The sequence below is a fragment of the Leuresthes tenuis genome, unplaced genomic scaffold (genome assembly GCF_036924035.1).
Source record: "Leuresthes tenuis unplaced genomic scaffold, fLeuTen1.0.hap1 SCAF_10, whole genome shotgun sequence".
NCBI lineage: Eukaryota > Metazoa > Chordata > Actinopteri > Atheriniformes > Atherinopsidae > Leuresthes > Leuresthes tenuis.
The window spans coordinates 12,519,783-12,545,233 of record NW_027325364.1 but is presented as its reverse complement, the minus strand read 5'-3'; the positions used below and the strand labels follow the sequence as shown (position 1 = coordinate 12,545,233).

Here is a 25,451-nt window from a genome sequence, read left to right as displayed (position 1 = left end):
AATGCATTAGCATAGTAAACATCACTCCAGATGTTTGGGTGTCCGTGTCTGTACCACACAGATTTTACTTGATTTACGCAGCTTTCTCATATTTGTTCATCTGGCTTTTCATATCAGAACTATTTGCTGTTGCGGTGAGAGGCAGGTCAGCAGTAACATAAATATGGAGAGCAGGCTTATTTGCTTCGGCATTGAGAGTTTGTAGGCCATGTTGACAGACCCTGATTGCCTGCCAAATATCTCATCTGACTGACGCGGAAGTTTGTTGCTCTCTTCCAAAAACGCAGCAGACCACATTTTATTGAAAAGGTAAATAGCAGCGCTCCCCAACAGAAAACCAATACTGGCAAACAGCGCCAATTTGGTTCTGAGCAGACAAATTTAATAGGCAGATATGATTACTACAGACACCACTTCTCCCCTGATTCCACAAACAACAGTTAGGCAAGTCAATTTGCCTTAATTTCATTGGAGGAGAAAGCCCGCCTGCCAGGTTGAAGTCGCTGCACGATGCGAACGAGCGCTCATTAGACTATAATGGATGCATGAAATTGGTAAAGTGCTGATTATTCCCCCAAAAAAGATTCCATCGGTGGAGAATTTTCTGTTTCATTAATCCATGGTCAGAAAAGAATAACAGCCATCTGTAGGTTGAATAAAAAGAGAGAATGGGGGTAATGGTGGGAAACAACTGGGAGACAGATTTTGGTTTAAAGGGTGTCCTCCTCATTCATCTATCCTCATTTTTCTAATGCCCCTTTGCTTTTAATCATGCAGGCTAAATGTGTCTTTTTGCTTTGTGTGTACTTTTCGGTTTACACCCTTAATGCATCATTGGCTTGCTGCACACCAGTTTCCCCTCCCCACTCACTCTTATGATTAAACACTGGAAAGCATGCTTCCATGGGCATGCATAACCACACAGATGCAGACACTTTAGAGCTACAAGTGCTTACTCATCTTGCCGCATGGGGAGGAAAGGTTGGGAGCCATTTGTTTTATTTTTCAATGCACTTATTACTTTGAGTGCATCATAGACAGCTCCTGTTTGTGTTGCCCTCTCCCTGTCTCTCTGTGCAAGGACATCTTCCTCATTTATTTGTGACAACAACAGAACAAGAACATGACTCATGCAAGATAAGCCTGATGAAGAGTGAGAGTCTTATGGGCCAGAAAATGATGGCAGTAGAGGCAATTCCATAGAGGAAGGTCTGCTGGTGGTTCGTGTGAAGGAAAGCCCCCTATCATTTCCAATCAGCTGCTGCTCCTGCATGACTAATGCTGAAATGACATATATCATTGTCAGATAGGGCATGTTCACACAGCTGTTTCTTTTTTCCCTCTAAAACAAAGACACACAATGATAGCCTCCAACACACACATGCTCTTCTGCACACTAGCTCACTCTTATCTTGCTGGCTGACACCATTTTGCTCTCTAACAATCTTGCTAATTATAATTGTTAATTAATTCTCTGCCAGTGTCCTCATCAGGAGACTAATAACCTACATTTCCATTAATTAGACCTTCAACCCTTCGCTCCCTCTCTCAGTCTCTGTGTCCCTCACCAATCCACCCCTTCATCCCTGCCTGCCCGCCTCTCTGCTCCTGCCTGCTGCTCTCGTCTCACAGGATCATCCAAAGACCACATACACATGGGCCGTGATTAATTGTGAGCGTGTGTACTTGTATTACTGACATTGAAAGGACAAACATTTGTTCACACTCTCACACTGATGTGACTAAAGTCCCAGTTGGGAGGGAAATCCAGTGAGTTTTTAAGGTTGAAGGAATAGTTGGGCATCTTAGAAAAGATGTATTGCTTTCCCACTGGGAGTCAGATTTAAATTTGAAATGGTTTCCACTTACATCGTACCTTTTTTTTTTTTTTTTACCTTAGCTCGGTTGTTTGAAAGTGTTGAGAGAAAAACACACCCTCAAGAAGCACAGATAACTGTGGTGAAGTTGCCATGCAATAACTCATCTGCCATCAGGAGCAACTTGTGTATCAAGACACTTTGGCGTGTGGAATGGTCCAGGATCAACAGCTTTGTAATAAGTGGACAATCAGCTCTACTACTTTAACCGTTGCCATTCTCAATATTAAACTATTTCTTAGCTCAGCTTAACATAAGTCATGAAAACCGCGATAAACAGATTGCCTGATCCTCTAAACATCACAAATTAACATGTTACAGTGATCCAAGTCTTCTTGTGTTACCTGACAACATGATCTGACTTTAAAACTGTTTGGTAACTAATTTCCAGAAAACAGCAAGTCATTTTATACTTTGGCTTTTACATAGAGTAAATATGATATAGTGTTGGTTGAGAGCTTCAGAGTTGCAGCGTGGTTATTTATGTCACTGACAGATGGAGCTACATTTTCATTTGTTTTTGCTGAGCTAAGCTAAGACATTTGCTTGCTCCAGCTCCATATCAAACATTTTTCACTTAGAAGAACATTTACAGTTCCTGTGGATAAATTAAACTACCATTTGCTGCCTTTTTTCTTTTCCTTTCTTCAAAAGTGTGTGTCAGGCTGCTTATGTAGCTAAAGCAGTGGCCCTCAAACTTTCAAAGGTAATCAAAAGTTTACCCACTCCCCTATCCAAATCCTCTATCCATATCATTAATATTTAAAGGGGAGGCAACTAATAAAAAATGTTTATAAAAAGAAAATTGGTGAAATAATGGGTAGGAGAGCAGCATCAGCAATCTCTTCCTTCTTATATAAATCATACATTAATTCAGTCCTCCAGTGTGAAAACCCCTGCTCTATAAACTACAGAAAAGATAAGAAACAAGAACTATTGATGCTACCACTATTGTTTTGTGGTGTATATGTTCTCCTGATATGGTGCAATTCTAAAAATGGTCAGAGTTTTCACTCAAATCATATTCTGGCTTGTTGGTGTTAAAGCGTTTACACACTGTTCCCCTATATCATTAACCAGTTTGCGTGTGTATGCGTGTGTGTGTGTGTGTGTGTGTGTGTGTGAGCAATCAGTGGACAACCATCTCCTGTCTCTCATGGAGGCTACCCTTCCCATCAGACTTCACTGACCTGGTTTCAGTGCAGAGTGGAGCTGTGTTATCATGTCACCACCGCTCTGATCTCAGACCATTGAAATGCCCTAAACATCCTGTAATTACACTATTGCAGAACAGATCAGCGATGCTGTATATTCAACAGGCCTGTTGATCCTTTAGTCGTTTGGATCTGCTGCAAGCTTCAGTTTATTTCCAGGCTTAGCTGTGCTTCACCAGCCAATTCTTGGACTCTTAACCTTTGAAGTTATCTTCTCTTTTCTTTCACACTGAACTCCCTCTCTTCTTCCTCTGTCTGGCAAGAGGAAGTGGGCGAGGGTTGGCACTTACATGTCCATACTGTACTGATTGTGGCAAAATGGCAGCTTCTGTCTCATCCGTCCTCCTTCCTCTACCTCCCTCACCCTCTCCTGAGAGAAGTAACCCAGATTTCAAAATGAATCGCTGCCTGTTCCCCTCAATCTTTCTTCTCTCTCTCTCTTCCTCTTCTTCTATTTTTTCCTCCCTCTCTTTCTCTCTGCATCTTCCATCCTCTTCCTCATAAAAACAGAATCAATCTTGGAAAGAGAATACCACCTCTCTATCTCATCCTCCTCCTCGCCCTGCCTCTGGGTTAACGGATATATACCACTTCACTACTCTATCTTTGGTTTTTAGAAAGCTTGAATCTCTTAAATTCTTTGTTGGGTGCATTTGAAGTTTTAAGTTAGTCATTTTTTATTTCTTGAGCCGAGGCTTCTCTCCTAGCTACTGCTTCTTTTGGTTTCTCTGTTTTTTCCCTTTCTTCTTCTCTTTTTGAGGTGACCAGCTACAGGTGGGACTCCTTAGCTTTTCACTGGAACTGAGTCAGACGAAGAGAGGAGGAGAGGAAGTGGGGAAGACTGTCTTTTGGTCGAGACTTTCCTCTAAATTTTCCACAAATTCAGGTATTCAGTCTTTATTTTCTTTACCATGGGGAAAAGTTTTATCTTGCAATAATAATTATTATTATTTCACTTTTCACTGTCATTTTTCCTTTCACATTCTACTTTTATCTTTTTTTACTGCTTTGCTCTGGCTTCTTTGCTGAGACACCATTCTTTCACCACTATGGCTTTTTTATTTATTTATTCATCAAATCTCTGTTGGTGTTTCATTTATCATTTAGTTCTGTGAAAATCTTGAACATAGACTCTCCAGCTAATATTTGCCATTTTGCACTTTTCCGAGCACATCTCAGTCCCTGCAGTCATATAAATGTTATTCTGGTAGAAACTTTTCTGCAGAAATGAGATTAATTGCTAATAAGGGCAGGCAGGGAGATGAGAGAGGGTGCATGCTCTAATACTGGAGCAGCTGGTGGGGGTGTTGTTGACGTGGCAACAGGAGGTAGTTGACATAACGACCAGGGGGTGGGTGGGGGTAGCCGTAGCTGGCAGGGAGATGGTGATATAAGGGATACAGAGATAGGGAGATGTAGGCAGGACGAACAGGCAGTATGTGGGACACAGTGAGTTGCAGTAATAGTTTAGTGTCTCAAGTCTCTTAGGAGACTTCTGTCTCTGTATGTAAATTAACCTTCCTGTCTCCTTCATTATACCTCTCGTTTCTCTTTTCTCTCTTTCTACCTGCCGCGTTCCCTGTGCTCCTTCCATCTCCTTCTGCACCTCTGATCCATTCATCCCTTCTTGATTTTTCTCTTTATCACATCACTCCTTTGCTGCTACCTACCCTACATCTCATGTGCCATTAATACATCCCCTGTCTCTACCATGACCCATTACACTTTCCATTCATTCTCCTTCTGCTCCTCCTCCTTGTCCTTGCCTCTTCCCTGCTCTCTCCCATGTTCAAGGTCTTTTGCCTCTAAGACCTCCTTAGACTGTCATCCACTCCCCCTCTCCCTCCTCTCACCTCTCTGTGCTGCAGCCATCATGTCTACCCCACTCTCCCCTCCCCCTTCGCTCTCCCCATTGACACTGGCCTCCCCTACATCGGCAACCACCCCTGGTGCCTCCCCTCTGCCTTCGCCACTCTCCCCTCCACCCAGGGTGCCCGTGTTTCAGAGGAAGGGAGCGCTCAAACACAAGCGGATTGTCGAAGTGAAAGACCATCAGTTCACAGCACGCTTCTTCAAACAGCCCACCTTCTGCAGCCACTGCACTGACTTCATATGGTAACACACACACGCCACGCACTGCTGCACGTTTACACAAAAACCACCCCAGCAGTTCATATGCCGCCTCCTCAGGCATCCCACCACTCCATCTAGTGATTACTTTCACCAAGCTTTTTTTTCTCTTTTTCACCAATTCCATCTGCCTGCTGGAGATTCTGCCTACACTGACCTGATGTGGTCACATAACCTCACCTCCACACTGCTGCCTACACGATACAGAAGTTGCTTTAAAAACTTCACGTTGTGTCTCACACATGCAGACACACGTAGTGGGAAACTTAGCATGCACCCAAGCAAAACTGTTGGGGCACTTTACTCCTCAAGATTTGCACACATGGTTACAGTGAATGCATAAAAAGATACAGTCAGGCATGGTTTAGTATATAAACAGATGTTCAGTTTAGTGTGTCACTTTCATGAATTTGGGCTGTTTACAGGACAGAAGATAAAAGGCACGATTGAACAAAAATAAAAATGAAACTGAATGAAAATGTTTTTTTCCCATTAAACAGTAAAGTAAGGTATAATATGGCTCAGCATGGCTCAGAGTGATCAGTAGGAATTTAGTTTTCCACTAGAGGTAGTACCACCTTGACGAAGTCAGGACTTTTCTTCATGAACTTCATAGCAATCATCTTTCATCTAAAACCAAACTGAGGCCTCTTAGACTGATCACAATTTGGATTTACAAGCATTCAAAGACACGTCCTTGGAAAAAAAATCTTGTGCTGGTTGATTTTCTTGTCTTTTGAAGAATAGGACTGTTTATTATGTTCTGGTGCAAATCCTGTGACAATTCCTATGACGATTGTTTATCCAATCAGTCGTCCACGGTGTCTTTATGTCACAGTTTAATATCAGTTCAGCTCGTTTGAACCTTGACTGAGGTACCAGAAATTATTTTATGCTTAGTGATACTACAGACCAAACCATACTGTACAGCAACATGTCATGTAATGAAAAAGCACAAACGATTTCCAGGCTTTAATTTCTTGTGTGGCTTTCTGATAGAAAATGCAGGCTTTAAATCATGTCAGTCTCAAATCCAAGCAAAATCTACAAGTCGTAGTGGACTTGACACGTCTCCAGAGTTGTGAAATAGAAATGTTTCTTTAGATAAAGAGTGATTTAGTATTACTGTGAAATACAAAGTTAGAAGAAATGATGAGTGTGAAAACTTACTGCCACTTGATAAACCATGTAAATCGGATTATATGAAAAGAAAAGCTCAAGAAGCTCAACAAAAGCTGACATTCAGAGTTGTAAGGTCATAGTTTGTACAGTGATGCAGCATTACCTCTATAAACCTGAAAAAAAGTAGGTTTAGTTAAGTAAGTAACCAGCACCTGAACATTTACTGTTGACCTCTGACATGCAGACACACTGATATTCTTTAAAACAAAAGAACAAAGACATATTGAACAGATAACATGCTGAGAGCCTGTTCAGTCCGGTGAAGACTGCACGGCAGCATGTGCGAGTCATTGTGTGTGGAAATGCTTGTGTTTGGACATATGGTGGGGATGTACCATATGTCGGTTGCAGTGCACTGTATGTGCCAACAGCCTCTGGGTATCTTTCAGGACATTTTTCCAAATGGCTGCTGTCTTGGCGGCGGTTGCAGCACTTCATTCAGGGTGAAAATTCTTGTCCTTCACACAAGATGTCAGAGCAGCAGTTCTCACCTGGGTGTGTGAGGCCCCTGGGATATTGTCAGATTAATTAAAGAGTAGTACGCAACTGTTATAACTGGCAAATTTACCTATGTTGTTCATTAAGACAAGGTATAAAAGGAAATGGTTGTTGTTAGTTGGGTTCCTATGACAGTTTTTTGTCACGGCTCGTGTCACATCTCAGTTTTATTATTAAAGGTAAAGTAAGAACTCTGGTTTTGATTCTTTAAAATAACAAAACTAAGAAGATGCTCAGCTAATCTCTGATACAATAACAACAGAATTCATTTTCCAGTTTGTTAAACTGGGATAAACAAACTAAATGAATAAACTGACAAAGTTCATTCTTTTCCTTGACTTACCCCCAATGTTTTTTGTAACATAACTAAAATCATATTTATGAAATGATCACAGCAGAGACAGATGCTGGTGGGGATACTCATCTTTTTAGCAACGAGGCTTTTCATAAGGAATCCACTGAGGGTAAATCAAGTTCTGAGGAGGCATGTTGCTCCTTTTCACCCATGATTTAATTCTTCAACTTCACTGAATTATTCCATTTCATCTCCATCTTACCATTGCAAGGGAATAGAAAACGCATAACGGTGTGTTACGCTCGGTAGTATGTTGGGATGGGAGCAACATCTTTTGAGGTACGGACTCATTATCTGCACCTACCACTGTTGTTGCCTGGCTCGATTTGGTTTAGTATAGTTTAAAAAACGTCAAAATCTGAAATTTGATAGTGAAAGGAAAGCTTGAGGCGAGAAAAGAAAAGAGGAAATGGACCTTATTAAGAGAAATGTAATTGATCTGTACATTGGACTGGATTAGTGACTCTGGTGCACTGCTTCTGCTTAGATTCCTGCACAATGCAGACTATGATTTTTGGACTGAGTTTGAAAGTAACAAATCCAAGAAAGCTTACAAACAGTGCCATGACTGGATGCTGATTAATCAGTTGTGTAGTCTTTTATTGGCTCATTTGATCAAGTTTGACAATTACAGGGCTTTCAAATACATTCAGCTGTGAGTTAACGTCATGGAGTCACAATTTTATCAATGAGAAATTGATATAATCTTGGAATTTGTTAAGAACATGTTTAACTTTCAGTGAAGGATACATCTATCATTTTGTGATGTAGGGTAGAAATGGACTGAGACGTGATTTTAAAGGCTAGTCTTACAGTATGTGCATAATAACATGATCCTGAATGTGAATAAGCAGAGCCCTGAATACGAAAGACAGCCTCAGTGCTGGTGGGATCAATTATGGCACATAAACAAACCCAGTTGCCTAAAGTTCAATTCACATCAACTTCACATCTTCAATTTGCGTCGGGAGCTTGAGTTGTTTTTCACATTCTGGCATCAGTGTAAGATGGATTGTGCAAGACAAAGACAGCAGCATAGATCTACAGTGTATGGGCCGTGGTCAGCTACCTCGATGCCAGATGCATAGCTCGACGGCAGAGTTAGCTAGTTCGATGCAAACGTGCAATCATCTTCATAACAATACATTGCTGGCGCAGGTTGGTTTAAATACAAGGTTCTCAGGTTCTCAGGTGCGACAAGGTTCTCAGTCTTCACGTTTTCAGCAGTTACTTCTTACACATAATCTGCTTTGAACCCTCTCTGTTGATTTCACTTTACACTGACTTTAATAATAAAGCATGATAGAATATTATGTTCTACTGATTGTCAAACTAACAAAACATTTTGAACGAGTACAGTTGAAAGGATGAATATTATGTTGACTTTGTCGATTGACAGAGAATTGGCAGTTATTATAAGCAAAGTTTCAATCACTCGTGTCAACATTTCTTAGTGTTTCTACAATTCTTACAAAATGAAAACAATAGGGAGGCTATTTCCCATATTAATTATTAATGGAAATGTTTATCAACAACAGATAAATGTAAAACTCTTTAGAGTTACACATCAGCTTTCCTGCCTGTAGCTGAATGCTTGTATGATGAGAATATATAGATATAAAGTTATAACTTATCATACAATGCTGAGATTTTTGTCACTTTGTTACTTTTTCTCCATTCTTGGGGTTAATTACATGCATTGACCTAAATAACATTTTCAGTGCTGGACTTGGACTTGTACTTGTAATGGAGTACTTCTTCACTGTGTATTAATCTTTTTACTTAAGTAAAGGATGTGAATACCTCCGCTGTCAGTTATATCTGTTGTGACATGTTTGCTATTGACAGGATTTTTGCACAAAGGGCCTGAATATGTTTTTTTCGTTAACTTTTTATTTACCTTCATACAAAAAACGTGAGGACACTAAAAATGCTACAAAAAACATTTTTTTCAAAATGAACCTACATTGTGTTTTTATCTATACATGCATTTTTTGTTTTAATATCAATTTGTGGTACAGAACATTGAATCTGTATCTTTTTTACCATAAAGCAATGCAGAGAGTTCCTACTAAATCCATAGCTGGTTGTGTAATGCTCTCTGCTGGTCAGAAAGCAGAACTGGTTTTAAACAGTCAGGGCTGCAGGTCGAGACTTCTGTTGAATGCTGATCAAGAATCAGATTATCCTCTGCAACCCCACCTTTAATTATTATTCAGCCAGATGGTGAACTGATTGTAGATCAGTGATTATGGTCAGTTTCCTATGAACCCCTGGGCCTCTCCAGTATGATTGTAGTGGAGCTCTCGTTTGTTCGACTTTCTAAACCTCCTAATCAAACTTAATTCACAGCAGGCAAGCTGCTGAATGGACACTTTAGTCAATCAATGGCTTTAATTATTCAATTAAAGCTCTAAGGAGACACGAGAAACTAGCTAACACTGCAGCTCTAGAAACAGAAGCAATGTGTGTGTGTGCATACACTTGATCTAGTCAGCAGTGTCACTTAAAGAACAACACCCAAACTTCACACAAAATGACTTTGTTTATCAAGTTGGTAGTCTAACACAGCTAGTGTTTTTCTTAGTGTAACAGCACTATCTCTGTCTCAGAAGCAAAATGTTTCACCTCACGCAGGAACGGCGAGGATTGTTTTTGTGTTTTAATCCTTGTGCTTTTCTCATTCAGGGGCATCGGCAAGCAGGGATTCCAGTGTCAAGGTACAGATAAACCTTATATTATTCTCTTTTTCTGCAATATTTAATCTTCTTGGACATGTTTCTCAGCTAAACAGATTAAATTCTCAGGCTCTTCTTCTTCTCTGTTTTTCCAAGTTTGCAGTTTTGTGGTCCACAAAAGATGTCACGAGTTTGTGACCTTCACTTGTCCCGGCTCGGTGACCGCCCCCAGACCTGATGTGAGCATGTGTGTCAGTGTATTCGTCACAGTACTTTCACTATTAGCTTCTTTTTTTTTTTCCTCTCTTTGCCAACATTTACATCACCATCATCATATTTAGAAATCCGCTTTTTGCCACTGACATGTCTGCGTGACTCATCCGTCAATCCGTGCATCCTCAGCATCACACATCATTGTCTTATCTGTGACGTCTACACTCATATTGTGTCATCCTATGAGGCCTCAGGGATGCAGGGAGTTGTAGATATGGGTAGAGGAAGATGCAGGTGGAGGGTGGGAGGGACTGATAAGAAAGAGAGCAACAGAATGTTCAGTCGTTCTCTGTGTGGCATCTTGAGGATTTTAGTAATCCAGCTACCTCAACAATTAGAAAAATGTGAGTTTGCACATTAATGTGTATGTGTGAAAATGAGATAGTGAAAGGAACACACAGAGGGAAAGAAGAGAAATGGGATGACAGTGTTTTTAAATAACAACTCGGAGTGATGAGCAAGGGAATACAGTTTGGAAGAGGGTGGTGTATGAAGCGTGGCGGTGGGGTGGTCAGATGAGCTGAAGAGAGATAAAAATGATTCATTCCTCCCCGTGCAGTATATATACACTCACACACATACAGACTTGCCTAGATGTAATGTACGTTCTCCCTTGCTGAAAAAAATCTAATTGGCTTGTCCATGGATACCCCATTCAGCATCTGTTCACTAATCATACACCGCTTGTATGCGTGGAAATGTGTGTTCTCAATCTCTTCTGTGGTGTGTGTGTTTTTTGTTTTATTCCAGGATCTGAAGAGTCAACACACATTTAAGATCCACACATACTCCAGCCCCACATTCTGTGACCACTGTGGCTCGCTGCTGTATGGCCTCATCCACCAGGGCATGAAATGTACCAGTGAGTTTCGCCTCCCACAGTTTTAGTGTGCAGCACAGTAGCATAGTCCTGAGAGTACATTAACCCTGTTGCAGGGGTAGAAAGCGACTCACAAAGATGAATCTTTATTCAGCAAGCATGCAGGTAACTACATGTGCAACAGCCAGGAAGCAGTTTGGGGATGATGGATGCCTTGATCAAGAGCAGTTCAGCTGTGCATAGAGGAGCAGGACCATACTGATTATTCATTGCACTACCCCACATTTTTCCTGCCAGTCAGTGAAAAACTTGTGATCTTTTGGTCCCAATTACATTAGGGAGACTCATCTCTTCTCTGGGAAAGAAAAATTGGTTCAGAGTAAATCAGTTTATGTTTCTGTTTTGGATAAAGAAATATATTTACATAATGGCAATCCATCAGCTACACACTGTTAAAAAATCATCTTTCATTTAGTCTCCTGTAAAACATCTTGTCAATATTTTAATTGCTGGCAGATAGATTTTGTTGCCAGACCGAGCTAGGCTATTTCTCCCCTTTTCTATTTTCAAACCTTTATGCTTTAAGAACTTCTATGGCAGTATCCTATTCTACTGCTTTATATAAAACCCTGCTTCAAGCACTCAGCTACTTTTGAACTTCCACCTGAAAAATACCCTCAGTTTCAGTCAATAACCACAATTGTGAGCCCAAAATGAACAACCGTGGACACTTAGATTAAGAGATATTTAGGAAACCTAAATATCTAAATTCTTATCTCCAGGCCTGAGAAAGTCTGGGAAAACTTCATTCAAACTTTAAACTGCTTCATGATAATTTGTCAATGATAAGTTATTCAAAAGTTAAGTCAAAAGTTATTCAATCTGTTTTAACAAGTCTTAGCTGAAGGTGTACCACATTTCCTGCAACTTAAATGAAGCAGAACAAATTCCACATTCATTTTTGACACAGCTCTGCTGTGACTAAAAAGTGTGTTGGTTGTGTTTTCATAAAGGTTTCTGGTACACATGCTTGTGTCTGTTCAAACTTGGTGGTTTGTGTATATTCGTGTGATGAGGTTGTGACATTAACGTCCATCGGCGGTGTGAGACCAGTGTCCCCAGTCTCTGCGGCCAGGATCACACAGAGAAGAGAGGAAGAATCCACCTGACCATCAGAGGAGACAAGGAGGATGTCTACGTTACAGGTGAGACAACCCGCTAAATTATGAGAGGAGCGGTATCAGATCAAAAGAAAATGACAAAGGATTTCGCTTGATCTTTTTCTTTTTCATTATTTTGGTTTATTATCAGTGCGGGAGGCTCACAACCTGATGCCCATGGATCCGAATGGCTTATCAGACCCTTATGTAAAACTGAAACTGATCCCAGATCCAAAGAGTCACAGCAAGCAGAAGACTAAAACTATCCGTTCAACACTCAATCCTGTCTGGAACGAGAGTTTCACCTTGTGAGTCCTTGGGAAATTTAATCCGAGTCGGAAGATTAACAGAGCTGTGGCAAAACATAAAGAGGGAAAATTGCTGTAAATCTAGGAAGCAGTGATTACTCTGTCATGCATCATAACAATCTTTAAAGTCTTTTTTGTGTATTCAGTGGAAATAAGCTTGTCTGGGACTTTGTGTATCTTAAGAGTACCCAGTGAGTTTTTGTGTTCTTCTCTCCAGCTCAGTGCGCGGTCACCAGTGGGACAGGCGTCTGTCTGTGGAGGTGTGGGACTGGGATCGGACGTCCAGGAATGACTTCATGGGAGCACTGTCATTTGGTGTCAGTGAGATCTTCAGGCGTCCTATATGCGGTTGGTTCAAGCTGCTGGCCCAGGATGAGGGAGAGTACTACAACATTCCTGTACCGGACCCAGACCTGCAGGTGGGAGGCTGTCTGCTGTACTCTACACATAAAACAATCAGCTGATCTTCATTCTGAATAAAAAGCAGCTGAGGGGATATTTATACACCAGAGAGCGGAGCTACATTTGATCTTTTTAGCATACTAATTGGCCGTTTATCCTAAGGCTTTGGCATAGCCTTTATCACCCTGTCATTATCTGTATCTAATAAACAACAGCTGCCACTGCTAACACTGGGTCAGGGTCTTGAACTGTCCCGATGTCTACAAATCTATTTGAGAAGAAAAAAAACTTGCAGGATTTATGTTGGTGCTATAGCTAAATAATTGGATAATAAATTATAGTGAGTGCCCTCCCTTCTCTGTTACTCTCAGCTTCCAGTAGGGTGCAGAATTGTTCTGCCTGACTGGATTCCAAAACGGGGGTAGGATGGGGGTTTTCAGCTGTTCATGTTTTATATTTGTGTGAATGCTGGACTGCACCCAGCTATTCATCTCTCAACCATCCCATTATGATTCTCCAGGAACCTCAGCCAGATGCTACAACACCCGTTCTGCCTCAGGCGATGCCTTCCCCGGTGCCTGAACCATTTCCCGTGGCCCTGTCCCCAACCCCCATCCCACCCTGTCCGCCCATCCACACACCAGGTCCCAGCAAAGTCAAAGTGGGCATCCACGACTTCAACTTCCTCATGGTGCTGGGCAAAGGCAGCTTTGGCAAGGTAACCACAGCAGCCTCAGAGATGAAATGTCATCCTCTTTACACACAATCAGCACCTCTAATCCAACGGCTGTAGTGATATCAAAGAGGTGGTTCATGCTGACAACAACACAGATTCTTTCCTGGCTTTAAAGAAAGTCTTTGCCGGTCTTGACCTTCAGGTGGCATTTCATCCTGCAGCTCTGGGAATAGTAAAGCTCAATTTCTTTGAAAATCCTCCTTTCTTACTAACATTTTCATTGTCTCTCCTCCTACTGCCAAATGATTCACTTAACCCTCAGACTCTTTTGTGTTGTCAGCAGTCGTGAGTGCAGGCTGGCTGGCTTCCTACATGCCACACTGGCAGTCCTCTTGGAGGTGTTCATTTCAAGGGAGACTTTGCTCTCCATTTTGTCTTTAATTCCCCAGAAGATGAAGAATAATGAAGAGAGTGGAGTTTTGAGTCCTTTCTCCTCCTCTGAAATCCCCCTGTGTTGTTTCATAACTGTCAGAGGAGAGTCCACAGAGGACAGGAGAAATAGACTCAACTTATGTAAGATGTGAGAAAAAAAAACCTGACCTAAGAAAGGAGAGACACACCCTGGGGCTGCTGAGTGAGTAAAAGTGGGAAAAAGACTGACAGAGAAACAGAGGAGGATTACTGAGCAGCAGAAAGTGACGAAATGACCAAAAGGAAATAGGATTGTAACACCCGAAATGAGAAAAAGTACATGTTGCTGAGAGTTGCAATATTCTGAAGGCTGATGAATCCAATTTTCATTTGAGTTGGTTTGAAATCACGAGGCAGAGCAGGAGACACAATCACAGAGGACGGCAGGGTTTCTCTCAGTGAATGGCAGTTCATCAGCGGTTCCACACACTCGAGGCACACTTACAATTTTCTTCAAGAGCCCAGTCACTTTGATTTATAAAATATGAAGCTGTGTAATTTTCTGTACTATGCACCACTATTTGAAAATGAAATAAGATCCTTTATCTCTAACTGCCATTGACCATCACACCAGATCAGTGCAGGTGACAGGACACTTTCAAACAGTGTTGTAGCCAGCATTTTCCAGTGCTCTTGACCATATTCCTCTCACTAAACCAAAACCTGTGTCATGTGGCTCTCATTGTGGAAAATTACAGCGTCATTAGCAGTCAGAGCTACCCACTAGCAGCCAATTTCATAGGAGTGAGGAAATATATTTTTAATGTATTTTTAATGTCTGATAATAACACGGGAGCCACTTTGCTTTTTTCATCTATGACATTAATGTTTCTGGAAATCTCCAGGCATGAATCAACTTGATTAAACATTACAGTCGGTTATCTAATTTTTTCAGAGCAGATATACATAGTATTGAATGGTTCTGTCCTTGTAAAGTGATAGTCTTGCTGTCTTTTCTGCTTGAACTCTTTCACACTTTTAATGCAGTTTGCAGTGCAACTTCTATTAAAGAACACTGTGAACTCTATGAGTATGTCTGGGCCAATACTTCTCTTCCAATTTAATCTGTTTCAGTCTTTTAGAATATTACAACTTTGATAAATGCAAGGGGGCCACATTGGGCATGGTCAGTAGTTAGTTACACCTCTTTTTGGGTGCAGTTCAGTATATCTTTGTGTTTCTCAGCTTCCTTTGAAGTCGTGTCCTTTTTAAGCTATGAGAGACTTATTCCATGCATTCAGAAAACACGAAATAGAGCAGTCCTATGCAGTAGGCATAGGCCTTGGCAGTGGTCCCACAGTGAATTACACCCTGCTGAAAAACTGGCATGTCCTTTGAATTACTGGTAGCTGATTGCCAGCTACCTTACAGCAATTTAAACTGACAATTTTTCTGCCCTTTGATGGAACATTATGATGCTTACAATTTGACAGTGACTATAAATACAGTGAAAAATTTCAATGCATATTGCATCGATGTCGATCCATCTTCCATCTGCACCATCTTTGATGTGCGCAAGCCGTTGTTGGTGTTTTGAACAGTGGGTGCCAACAAGACACGGGAGCATCCTTGATTTTTCACCAAACAAATTATTTCCGAAGATACTTGATATTGGAACAGTCCCTTGATGAGATTAGATAAAATGGCATGCCAGAAACTTGCTGCTGAGAATCCTTATTTAACTTTGAGTTGTTTTTTTCTTCCTCTTTCTTCCTGTAAAAGACCTCTATTTTTGAGGACTTTGGGCCATATTGCATGTATTACTCCGGTGAGGTTTATCCATCACTTTTTTTGTTTCAGTTTAGAGACTCTGAAGAATGTGTGAAAAATGTTAGCTTTTGTGCCTCTTGACATTGTTCACGTTGGTCTTTGGAGTTGTTATCCTCTTTTTGAAGCTGTTCTCTCTTCTACAACATTTTCACATGTTATGTAAAGTTTTCTTTCCGTATTTGCTGCTTTGTTTATTGAATATGCTATTAAGTTCAACCAGTGAAATGCTTCCCATGTCACTGGCTGAAATACAAGTCCAAGTAAGGCCAAAAGTTAGATTTATACTTCATCTGTGCACATGATGTGTTTCCAGATTTCATTGGGCTTAAATATAGTTAAATTTTAAAGTTTTGAATTTTAAAAGAATGTAAGAGAATAGAGAGGAATGATTTTACTCTCATGACTTTTCAATAACGATTGTATTTCTATTAGATGAACCACCACTCCAGAGATTTATCATAGTTTAGAAAAAAAAAAAAAAAGGGGGGGGGGGGGTTGATTACATTTTGTTCCTATGAGCAGTTCCGTTTGACCTCTGTTTGACCTCCACCATTCCTGTTGACTACCATCTTTATAATCACATTATGAACTGAGGAAAGGCCTCTGTTACAACACTTTTCTATCATCTTACTTTTTTTTCTTGCTTTGTGGGCAGCAATTCTTTTAACGTTCACAGTGCAAGGCAGCTTGGCAGAGGAGGCCATGGCTTCCGTCTGTTGGAACAAGGTCTGAGGAGTGTTTATAAAGCTTGGCCTGACCTTTCCTTATGATGGATGTGAACAAGGTGAAAGCCCTAACAATATAGTAGAAAAGGGGACTTGGCAAAAGGGGTGCCCGCACTTTTGCATGTTGCTGATTTCCTTTTTCTCTGTGCAAAATTGTCAAGATCAAAAAAGTCTGCACCACTGTTGAAGGAAATGTTACATCTTTAATTCCTTTTTGGAGATTAGTGCATCTTTTACACTCTTTGTCACAGGAGAAGGAAGCATATCCAGACTTTTGCATGTCCTTACTGTAACTTTGCCTCAAAAGCTCATTGGTTTACAAAAACACTAGAAACTAGTTTTGGCTCAACTGGAGCGCCTTGTCACTCATCACACAGTGACCTAAAAAACTGGCAGCGCCGCGGTACAGTACATGCATAGTTCTATCTGGGGTGACAAATGAAGCTTGAGTGAAGGGTCCGTTCACGAATTTTTAACTCTCTTTAGCCTGGATTCCTTATGATATAAGGCAATGAAAGAAAAAAAAACTACTGCTGTTTTATTTATTTTGTGGGGGGCTTTTCTACACATTCTTTTCTTTCTGCCAGACAGTCCTTGAATTGTTGTCTATAAAAAGAATAGATCTATGTAGTTTGATGACATAGAGTCGCTCTTTTCTCATTCTTGGGAGACATGTTGCTCAGGTAACTTCCTCTCTTCTCTCTGTTCTTGTGCAGGTGCTGCTGGCAGAGGAGCGAGGCAGCGAGCGCCTGTTTGCAGTGAAAGTACTGAAAAAAGATGTTCTCTTCCAGGACGAGGACACGGAGAGCGCTTTGGTAGAGAGGAGGGTTCTGGCACTCCTCTCTCGCCCTCACTTCCTCACATCGCTCTACTGCGCCTTCCAGACTGAGGTGTGTGTAGATCTCTGTGTGAGGTAGATACACAGGACCTAAATGAACCACATCATTTTCATTAAATTGTCCATAAACCGGACTGACATTTTGGCTGCATAGTTCTCCCAGGAATTGTTCCAGTCCAGGTTGGGTGAATTTGGTTTCATAAATTAGATAATTAGCTTGCTTTCTTTAACAAGGTCCTTGTTCCTGAAGGAACGGTTTGTAAGAGATTGCTTTTTAATTTGAACAAGAGATGATTAAGTGTGAAGAATTTGTGTATGAGCGTGCTGTTTCTACAGGACCGCCTGTATTATGTGATGGAATATGTCAACGGAGGAGACCTGATGTTTCACATTCAGCAAGTTGGGAAGTTCAAAGAGCCCCATGCAGCGTATGTCTATTTCTAATCACTGCCTCATCTACACCAGTCTCATTTCCTTCCAGTCTTTTATCCTCCATTCCTTTACATCCACATTCATGTCTTACCTTTGTTCATTATACCTGGCTAAATCATAAAAAGTCATCAACTCAAGTACCAGCCCTCTTTTCTTTCCCAAAATGTTCTCCTCCCACTAATCTCATCTTTTCATCACATTTTCCCTCCCCACGGCTGTCCATCCAATCAATAATCTTTGATCAATCATCTAAAACTAATTTTTACCCTGTTTTTCATTTCCATCTTTCTTTCTTCATTTTCCTTCCTTTCATCTACTTGGTTACTCCCCACTTTCATCACCCTTCTCAAGCTCCTTCTGCTCTTATCATTCCCTTTTGAATTAGCTGAAAAACCTAGGCCAATTTTCTGAAAGATAAAGCTACCAGCAGTGATCTTCCCTCCTCCTCCTCCTCTCTCCCTCCAGGTTTTATGCAGCAGAGATAGCAGTCGGCCTCTTCTTCCTCCACAGCAAAGGCATCATCTACAGGTAAAGATGTGACCTGCTTTGACGCTCTCATTGAAGAATACAGTCATGACACACATTTATCATGTCTTTTGTGGTTAATGACTGTTATAAAGATGTTTTCTATCAAAATGATTCATATCTCCCTTTATCTCCCTTTTTCTCAGGGATCTGAAGCTGGATAATGTGCTGCTGGACAGCGAGGGCCACATAAAGATAGCTGACTTCGGGATGTGCAGAGAGGGCATGTTTGAGGGCGACACCACACGCACGTTCTGTGGCACACCTGACTACATTGCTCCAGAGGTACGTTGACCCCTGCAATCACTCTATGGTCCACGGTCTCTCATGAAACTTATTTAATTTGTTCCTCAGATCCACAATTTCCCCTCATTTCACCCCTCTCCGTTTGCCTGACCTGTTTTGCAGCGCAGTCAGATAGGAAGCTACTTCACTGCAGCTCCTCTCGTCTCCCATGTCCTCTCTGACCTTGTCGGCAATTTTGAATAATTAACTTCACATGATTCAATTAGTAGTGGTGTGTGCCTGTGCTATGAGATTGTTGCAAGGAAATACTATTGTCCTTCAGAGACCTTGGGAAACTTTGCTATGCTCTTACTGCAGCTGACAACTTTCAAATCTTTGCTAGAAAAATAGAAAGTCCTACAAATACAAATAATATAGCATACAAATAGTAGTTTGCTTTGCTGTAATCAGAGGCCCAGTTCATTTATTTTTAATGTTTCTATAATAGATGATTAAAGACAAGATATGCTTTCCTTCAATGAAAAGAATCCAATTTAATTTTGAATCGATATAGCGCTATGGGGGTTCTCGGTTTTTCAAGCTTAAAAGGTTTAATTAAAAGTTATAGCTGTTACAGCTAGTACCTTAGAATGTTTCCCCTGACAGCCTTTTCACCCCAGCCATGCACAAATGTTTCTAGAAATCATGGATATGTATATAATCTCACTGTTTCTCAGGCAAGAACGACCTGATCTCCAAGAGTAACCACAGCCTCTCTCCCACCGCATTATATGGTGATGACAGAAAATGTGCCAGGACTGAAACTTTACCACGATGCATACACGATGCAAGAGTTCCCCTTTTCTGTTGAACAGCATTAGTGTGGGCAATAGTCCATTTATGCAGGCAGGAAGAGTTTTTATTCGCATTTTTAGTCACTGTGGTGTTTAGGCAAGTAGTGTTCATTTTTACTGTTCGTCGCTGTTTGTTTAGGTTTAGGCAAATATGGTTTTAGCAGCTTGACATTTCCTGAAAACAACAGTAGTGCTCTGTTTTTGATGTTGTCTGCTTGTCTGAATGCAAGACTGTCTTCATGTAGGTAGATACAGCCAAAAATTACGTTCAAATAATATACGACCATGGTTATAAATGCAACTGCCCGTGAAATTTGGAGAAAAAAAAATTTGTTAGCCCTAACTTTTTCTTTCTTACCCTACCAAAGCAACGTTATTGTCTAAACCTAACAGGGAAGTGACAAAAGTTTTTCAGTACAGTGTTGTCGTGTTACTGATGGAACGTCTGTTGGATGCTTGAGTCCATGCTGGGTCTCTCTATCACCACCCTCACCGACTGCAGACACACAGGCAAGAAGATGGCAATGGTTTTACACTGGTGGCTGGATTATTCAGGATTTTTTTTGTTGAGCTGTGGTGGTTAACCAACAAACCAACAAAATGTAGCTAAAACAGCGATCAATAAGAATGCCAATATCAGCCTCTTTGAAATAATGTCAAAGCGAGTGTGGTTTTGCTCAACATGCTTTTGATATGCAAAATATGGCTGTCTGCCTGTATCATGTTAAGCTTGCTAAATGTTTGAGACATGTTGGTATGCATGTCTGCATGAAAAAAAACGGAGAAAGAGAGAAGGAGCTTGTTTGATTGGTGAACTTGTTCTTTAGAGATGAAGAAGACAGAGGAAGGGAGAATATGACTGTTATGCTCGTCTTTGATATTGTAAACCTCGCTATGAAACCCCTGGGTATTGACTCTCTTATGTAAACACCCATTGATTCTCCCGCATCTGCCATTTTGGAAGAGATACAGTATATTTCCCGAGGGGGGTGGGAATTGTTCCCTCATACTGCTCGTCCCTGCGCACACACACAAACACACACACGCAAGGGGAACAAACACACAAGCAGCAAGCAGGCAAATCCAAAGTCGTGTTTTGAATGTTTCTGAGCTTATTCATACAATTACTCTTCTTAATGCCATGCTTTGTCTTTTACTGCCCTGCTGTCTCTGATATCTGTATATTATCCAGGCCGCCGAACTCTGTTTTCCCCCACTCTTCTTGTCCTTTTAATTGTTTCCTTATCGCTGCCATTCTTCTCCATCCTTTTTCAGATTGTGGCGTATCAGCCCTATGATAAAGCAGTGGACTGGTGGTCTTATGGAGTACTGCTGTATGAAATGCTGGCAGGACAGGTAACCCTCAACTTAATCCCAACAAAACAGTAAACCTGTGTGCACTTAAGCCACCAATACTTTTTATCACATCAGAAAGACTTTCAAAAGATTTTTCGTTTCAATGCATTTGGTTTTAAGTTGCTCACTGGACTGTTATTAACTCCACTTTTTTAAAACTTGTTTCCTTTAAGCCACCATTTGATGGTATTGATGAAGAGGAGCTGTTTCAGTCCATCATGGAGCAGAGTGTATCATACCCGAAATGTCTCTCTCGTGAAGCCGTCGCTATTTGCAAGGGAGTAAGTCAGTTTCTCTTCTCTCATATAACTTTTAGACCACAGACAATTAAATGAGGGGGCACAGAAAAATTTAATTAAATAACATTATATATATTTTTTTTAAACATGATATCAACTGTACTAATTGTTGACTATCGAAAAGAACAGGTCATCATCTTTGGAAATTTGCTTATTTGCTTTTATTACCGAGAGTTAGTGTTAGAAAACTGACTAAACACATACATATTGGTTAACGGTCCACACTTACAGAGTGCCTCTTTGACCTCATCTAAGTAGCACTTTATATTTGATACTCATTCACACAGCACTTCATGTGCACTCTAAACAATATGCAGTGCCTCTTCTTTAAAGTCACGCAGCAGTAAACATATCGGGGGGGGGGGGGTTCAGTATCTTGCCTAAGGACACTTTGACACTCTGAGGATTGAATCATAGACCTTCTAATTGGAAGACAGCTGCTCTGAAAACTGAGCCACAACCGCCCAAACAGCAAATTCTACTGAACACAAACAGTTGTTATATGTTGGTTTGTAGTAGAATTTGCTATGAAATGACAGGTGTTCATTTTTTGTAGTTAGTTTGTTTTGTTACCAAGCCAGGTTCACTGTTTCTCCCTGTTTTTCACCTGTCACGTTAAGCTAAGGTAAAATATATGTTGATCTGCTGTATCTTTATAATCAGTGCTCAAACTTGTAATGAGCAATCTCTTTCGCCAAGGCACTGAAAAGGAAGTTATGGGGTTTTAATCAATGTCAATTGCAATTGTAAAAAGTTAATAGATAAACTGTACTTAATTTAGTCTTCTAAAGAGCTTCCTGCTAGAAATCAAAGATGTCCATTAGGATACATTTGCACTGATTAAATTACAGTTAATTATATAACTTTTAAAAAATACATCTGCATATTTAGAAGAACAACATAGTTGATCATTTTCTTTGACAAGATCCTTACTTTTACTGCAGCTCATGACGAAGCACCCAGCCAAGCGCCTGGGTGGAGGAGAGGAGGCAGAGAGGGAGATCAGGGAGCATCCGTTTTTCCGGTGGATTGACTGGGACCGTCTGGAGAGACTGGAGATCCAGCCACCCTTCAAACCCAGAACTGTCAGTTCAAGTTTTCTTTCTTTCTTTCTTTCTTTCTTTCTTTCTTTCTTTCTTTCTTTCTTTCTTTCTTTCTTTCTTTCTTTCTTTCTTTCTTTCTTTCTTTCTTTCTTTCTTTCTTTCTTTCTTTCTTTCTTTCTTTCTTTCTTTCTTTCTTTCTTTCTTTCTTTCTTTCTTTCTTTCTTTCTTTCTTTCTTTCTTTCTTTCTTTCTTTTTCTTTCTTTCTTTTTTTCTTTCTTTCTTTCTTTCTTTCTTTCTTTCTTTCTTTCTTTCTTTCTTTCTTTCTTTCTTTCTTTCTTTCTTAATCGTTTCCCTGCATATTTCTTGCCACAGTCATCCACATTGTAATGACTATTTCAGTCCCTCCTCTCATTTCTGTCTTCCTCCATCTCCTCTAATCTACTCTATTTTCTGTCTTCCATCACCTGAGCTGGTTCCCAGTGATGGGATCTGAGCACTCAGCACAGATAGTCCAGTCAAAACAGACAGCACCTTCTGACCTAGGGTGCTCTCCACTCCTTCATATGCAAATGTATGTCATCATTAGCCTGCCATTTGCTCGTTTGCTGGCCTGCTGGCCAATGGTGAGGTGTGCCTAGAGTGAGCTGATCATGCTCAGAGGTTAAAGGCCAGGCCCATTATCCAAATTAGATTCATACCATCCGGTGGAATGGCTGTCATGTGTTGAGAAGGCGGAGAAGAGATGTGACCATCTTTCTTCTTTGATTAATGTGGCCCATTGAAAGGGAATAGTTGTCTGTTGGTAGGCAGAATAGATATTTATATACGTCCTTTATATATTTGACACTTCTCGTGTGTTTTTATCATTATGGTTGCTTCAGAGGAAAATAATGAAATGTTTAATGATGATCATGCATGCACAAACACGTGCCCTAATCTAATGTGTGTGTATTCCTTTTTCTTCTTCAGGGTGGGAGGAAAGGTGAGAACTTTGACAACTTCTTCACAGCAGCTCCATCGGCGCTCACTCCTTCTGATCCGGATGTGCTTGCAGCCATCAACCAGGAAGACTTCCAGGGCTTCACCTTCCTCAACCCAGACTTTGCCCCCTCACCTCTCACTGCTGTTTGAAAATGGCTCCCAAACATTTTTCTCCAAATGTCCCCAATAATCCTTCAACAGTAGTTTTATAGCAGAGAATTTGAGCATGGGAACTAGCAGCGTGTATTACACCTCTCATAACCAAATTCTGACGTTTACATGAAAAAGCCAAGACACCTTGATACTCGCGCACTCTCTTTGACGTTTGCATGTACTAGTTACAGCATGTGTATTGACACTACAAACAAAGCCAGTATTATGGATTGCCACCTTATAGTTTTTTATAAGACGTCTCTTAAATTGATATGAGTACTCTAGTACCAACTTGATAAATTAATCTCATTGCATGCAGCTAGTTTTTATTGTACTAGTCATCCAAGGAAGAGAAATCTGTTTAACTTTTTCCAATAATTTTACTGAAGTTATCCTCTGTTGTCCGTAGCTGCAGTTTACAAGTTCACTTTTCCTTGTCAAGTCCCCTACAGCTATACAGATAATATGGTATGGAAAACAAGACTCCATTTCATCATTTGCCATTGAAAAGGTTTGTTTAAGGGTCTTTTTTTATGTTAAACAGTATGCACAATACAATAACTCAGCATCAACAGCAATAAGCTGTGTCTACTAGCTCTGGCTATATGACACTTTGACTATTAAGCAAACTGAGCTGATTGTAATGTTTCACTTATTTTTTTTTTTAAGTGTGATATAGGCATTAAAACACTCAAAACAGACTCCCCTGGCCTGCCTCAACTTCTCAGTGTAATGTCCAAACAGTGACCTCAGCTGATCTACTGAGATGCGTTAACAACGCAGTGGGCATAATGTGACAGTGAATGTAAGCAACAGCACTAACCCGCCAGCTAAGGCTCACGCTGTTTGACTCTGCTGTCACTGGAAGGAGATCTTCACATTAGACATGATGTAAATAATTATATATCATGTCTCCTCTGTAACTGTGTGAAAAATAGGCTTATCCAGGCTGCAACTTAATGTCCTTCTTTAACTGCAGAGATTATTTTCGGTGCAGCTTTAGAGAAAAAAAGGCCTCTTCATAATTCCAAAACAAGAGGCTTGTTAGCTTATACAGGAACATATACTTATGTTTTTAGTGGCATATAACAGACAGCTTTTGCTGTGTAATGACATGGTCACAGCATTGATGCGTGTAATTAGAAGTGAGGCTCAATGAGACTGTTCAATACATGGAAAAAATACTAGCAGTGCTGTCATTTAAACCTGTCTGTACGGGGCAGGTGGCTGCAATATCCCAGAACACTCATCTCATAAACACAGAAATGTAGTTTATTTATTTAATGGACCATATGATTTATTTGAATTGATTATCATATTCTGTGTAGGCAAAATCATGCTTAAAGTGGAGATGTGATTGCCCCTTACTTGTGGTCTGCTCTAAAAGGTTATTTTAGCGGAGTTGGAGTCAAATGCCACTACACACAATCCTTTAGTATAATAAATTCAGTATATGATGATCAACATTAGATAATAGACTATTTATGTGCTTGTTAGTTTAGTTAACTTTTTGTTTTCATGTGCTGGAAAATTGAAAATAAACTGACTGAGAAAAGTCATGAAACAATAACAGTGGCGTGTCTCATTCTGTGATAATGTCTGAAGCTGCTGAGAAACTGACACGCACCACCTCCTGCTTTGCCTTTGCCACACGCCTCTCTGTCACTCCCTCACTTTCACACATGCTCGCACGATTAAAAAAAAGTGCAATCTGCAGCATGTGCACGCTCTCTCGCACACACAAGAAGAAGATGCTGACCCTTCTGTTCGCTGTGGGACTGTAGTTGTCGAACCAGCAAAACCACCTCTCAGTCATCTCCCTCCGTCCTCCTCCTCCTCCTCCTCTTCTGAAGCAGCCTCTCACTTTCTTCTCCTCCCCCTCCCCCTCCCCCCACTCCAGCATCAAGATGGGACTAATATCCCCGTGGAGATCTGAGTTATAACAAGTTGACCTTCACATTAAAATCTCATCAACTTCCCATCTCCCTCCCTACCTCCCTCTCTTCTTTTCTCTCCACCCTTCATGTCTCTTTCTCACTGTTTGTCTGTCAGTCCTGCACTGTTAATGCTTTACTGAATTATTTTATGTCATGCTCTATTAATCATGCTGTCAGATTTTATTGTTGTTCCAAGTACTTGTTGAGATGCCCCCTGTTGTCAACTGTTGTCTTTTCTTTCCCCTTTACGTAAATATTATGATCTGTTT

The 25,451-nt window shown here is 40.6% G+C and overlaps 1 protein-coding gene across 1 annotated transcript; it reads left to right on the top strand.

The window, feature by feature from the left end:
* Window positions 1–1,920: 1,920 nt before the first annotated feature.
* prkcg (protein kinase C, gamma) lies at window positions 1,921–24,804 on the top strand. Its single transcript, XM_072394132.1, has 17 exons — window positions 1,921–3,977; window positions 4,886–5,206; window positions 9,945–9,976; window positions 10,091–10,173; window positions 10,958–11,069; window positions 12,104–12,232; window positions 12,339–12,495; window positions 12,713–12,914; window positions 13,418–13,615; window positions 17,256–17,429; window positions 17,714–17,805; window positions 18,275–18,337; window positions 18,481–18,619; window positions 20,689–20,769; window positions 20,943–21,050; window positions 22,013–22,153; window positions 23,081–24,804. Exons 2-17 carry the CDS (start codon window positions 4,965–4,967, stop codon window positions 23,240–23,242), a joined length of 2,115 nt encoding a protein of 704 aa, XP_072250233.1. The 5' UTR covers window positions 1,921–3,977; window positions 4,886–4,964; the 3' UTR covers window positions 23,243–24,804.
* The last annotated feature ends 647 nt before the right edge of the window (window positions 24,805–25,451 follow it).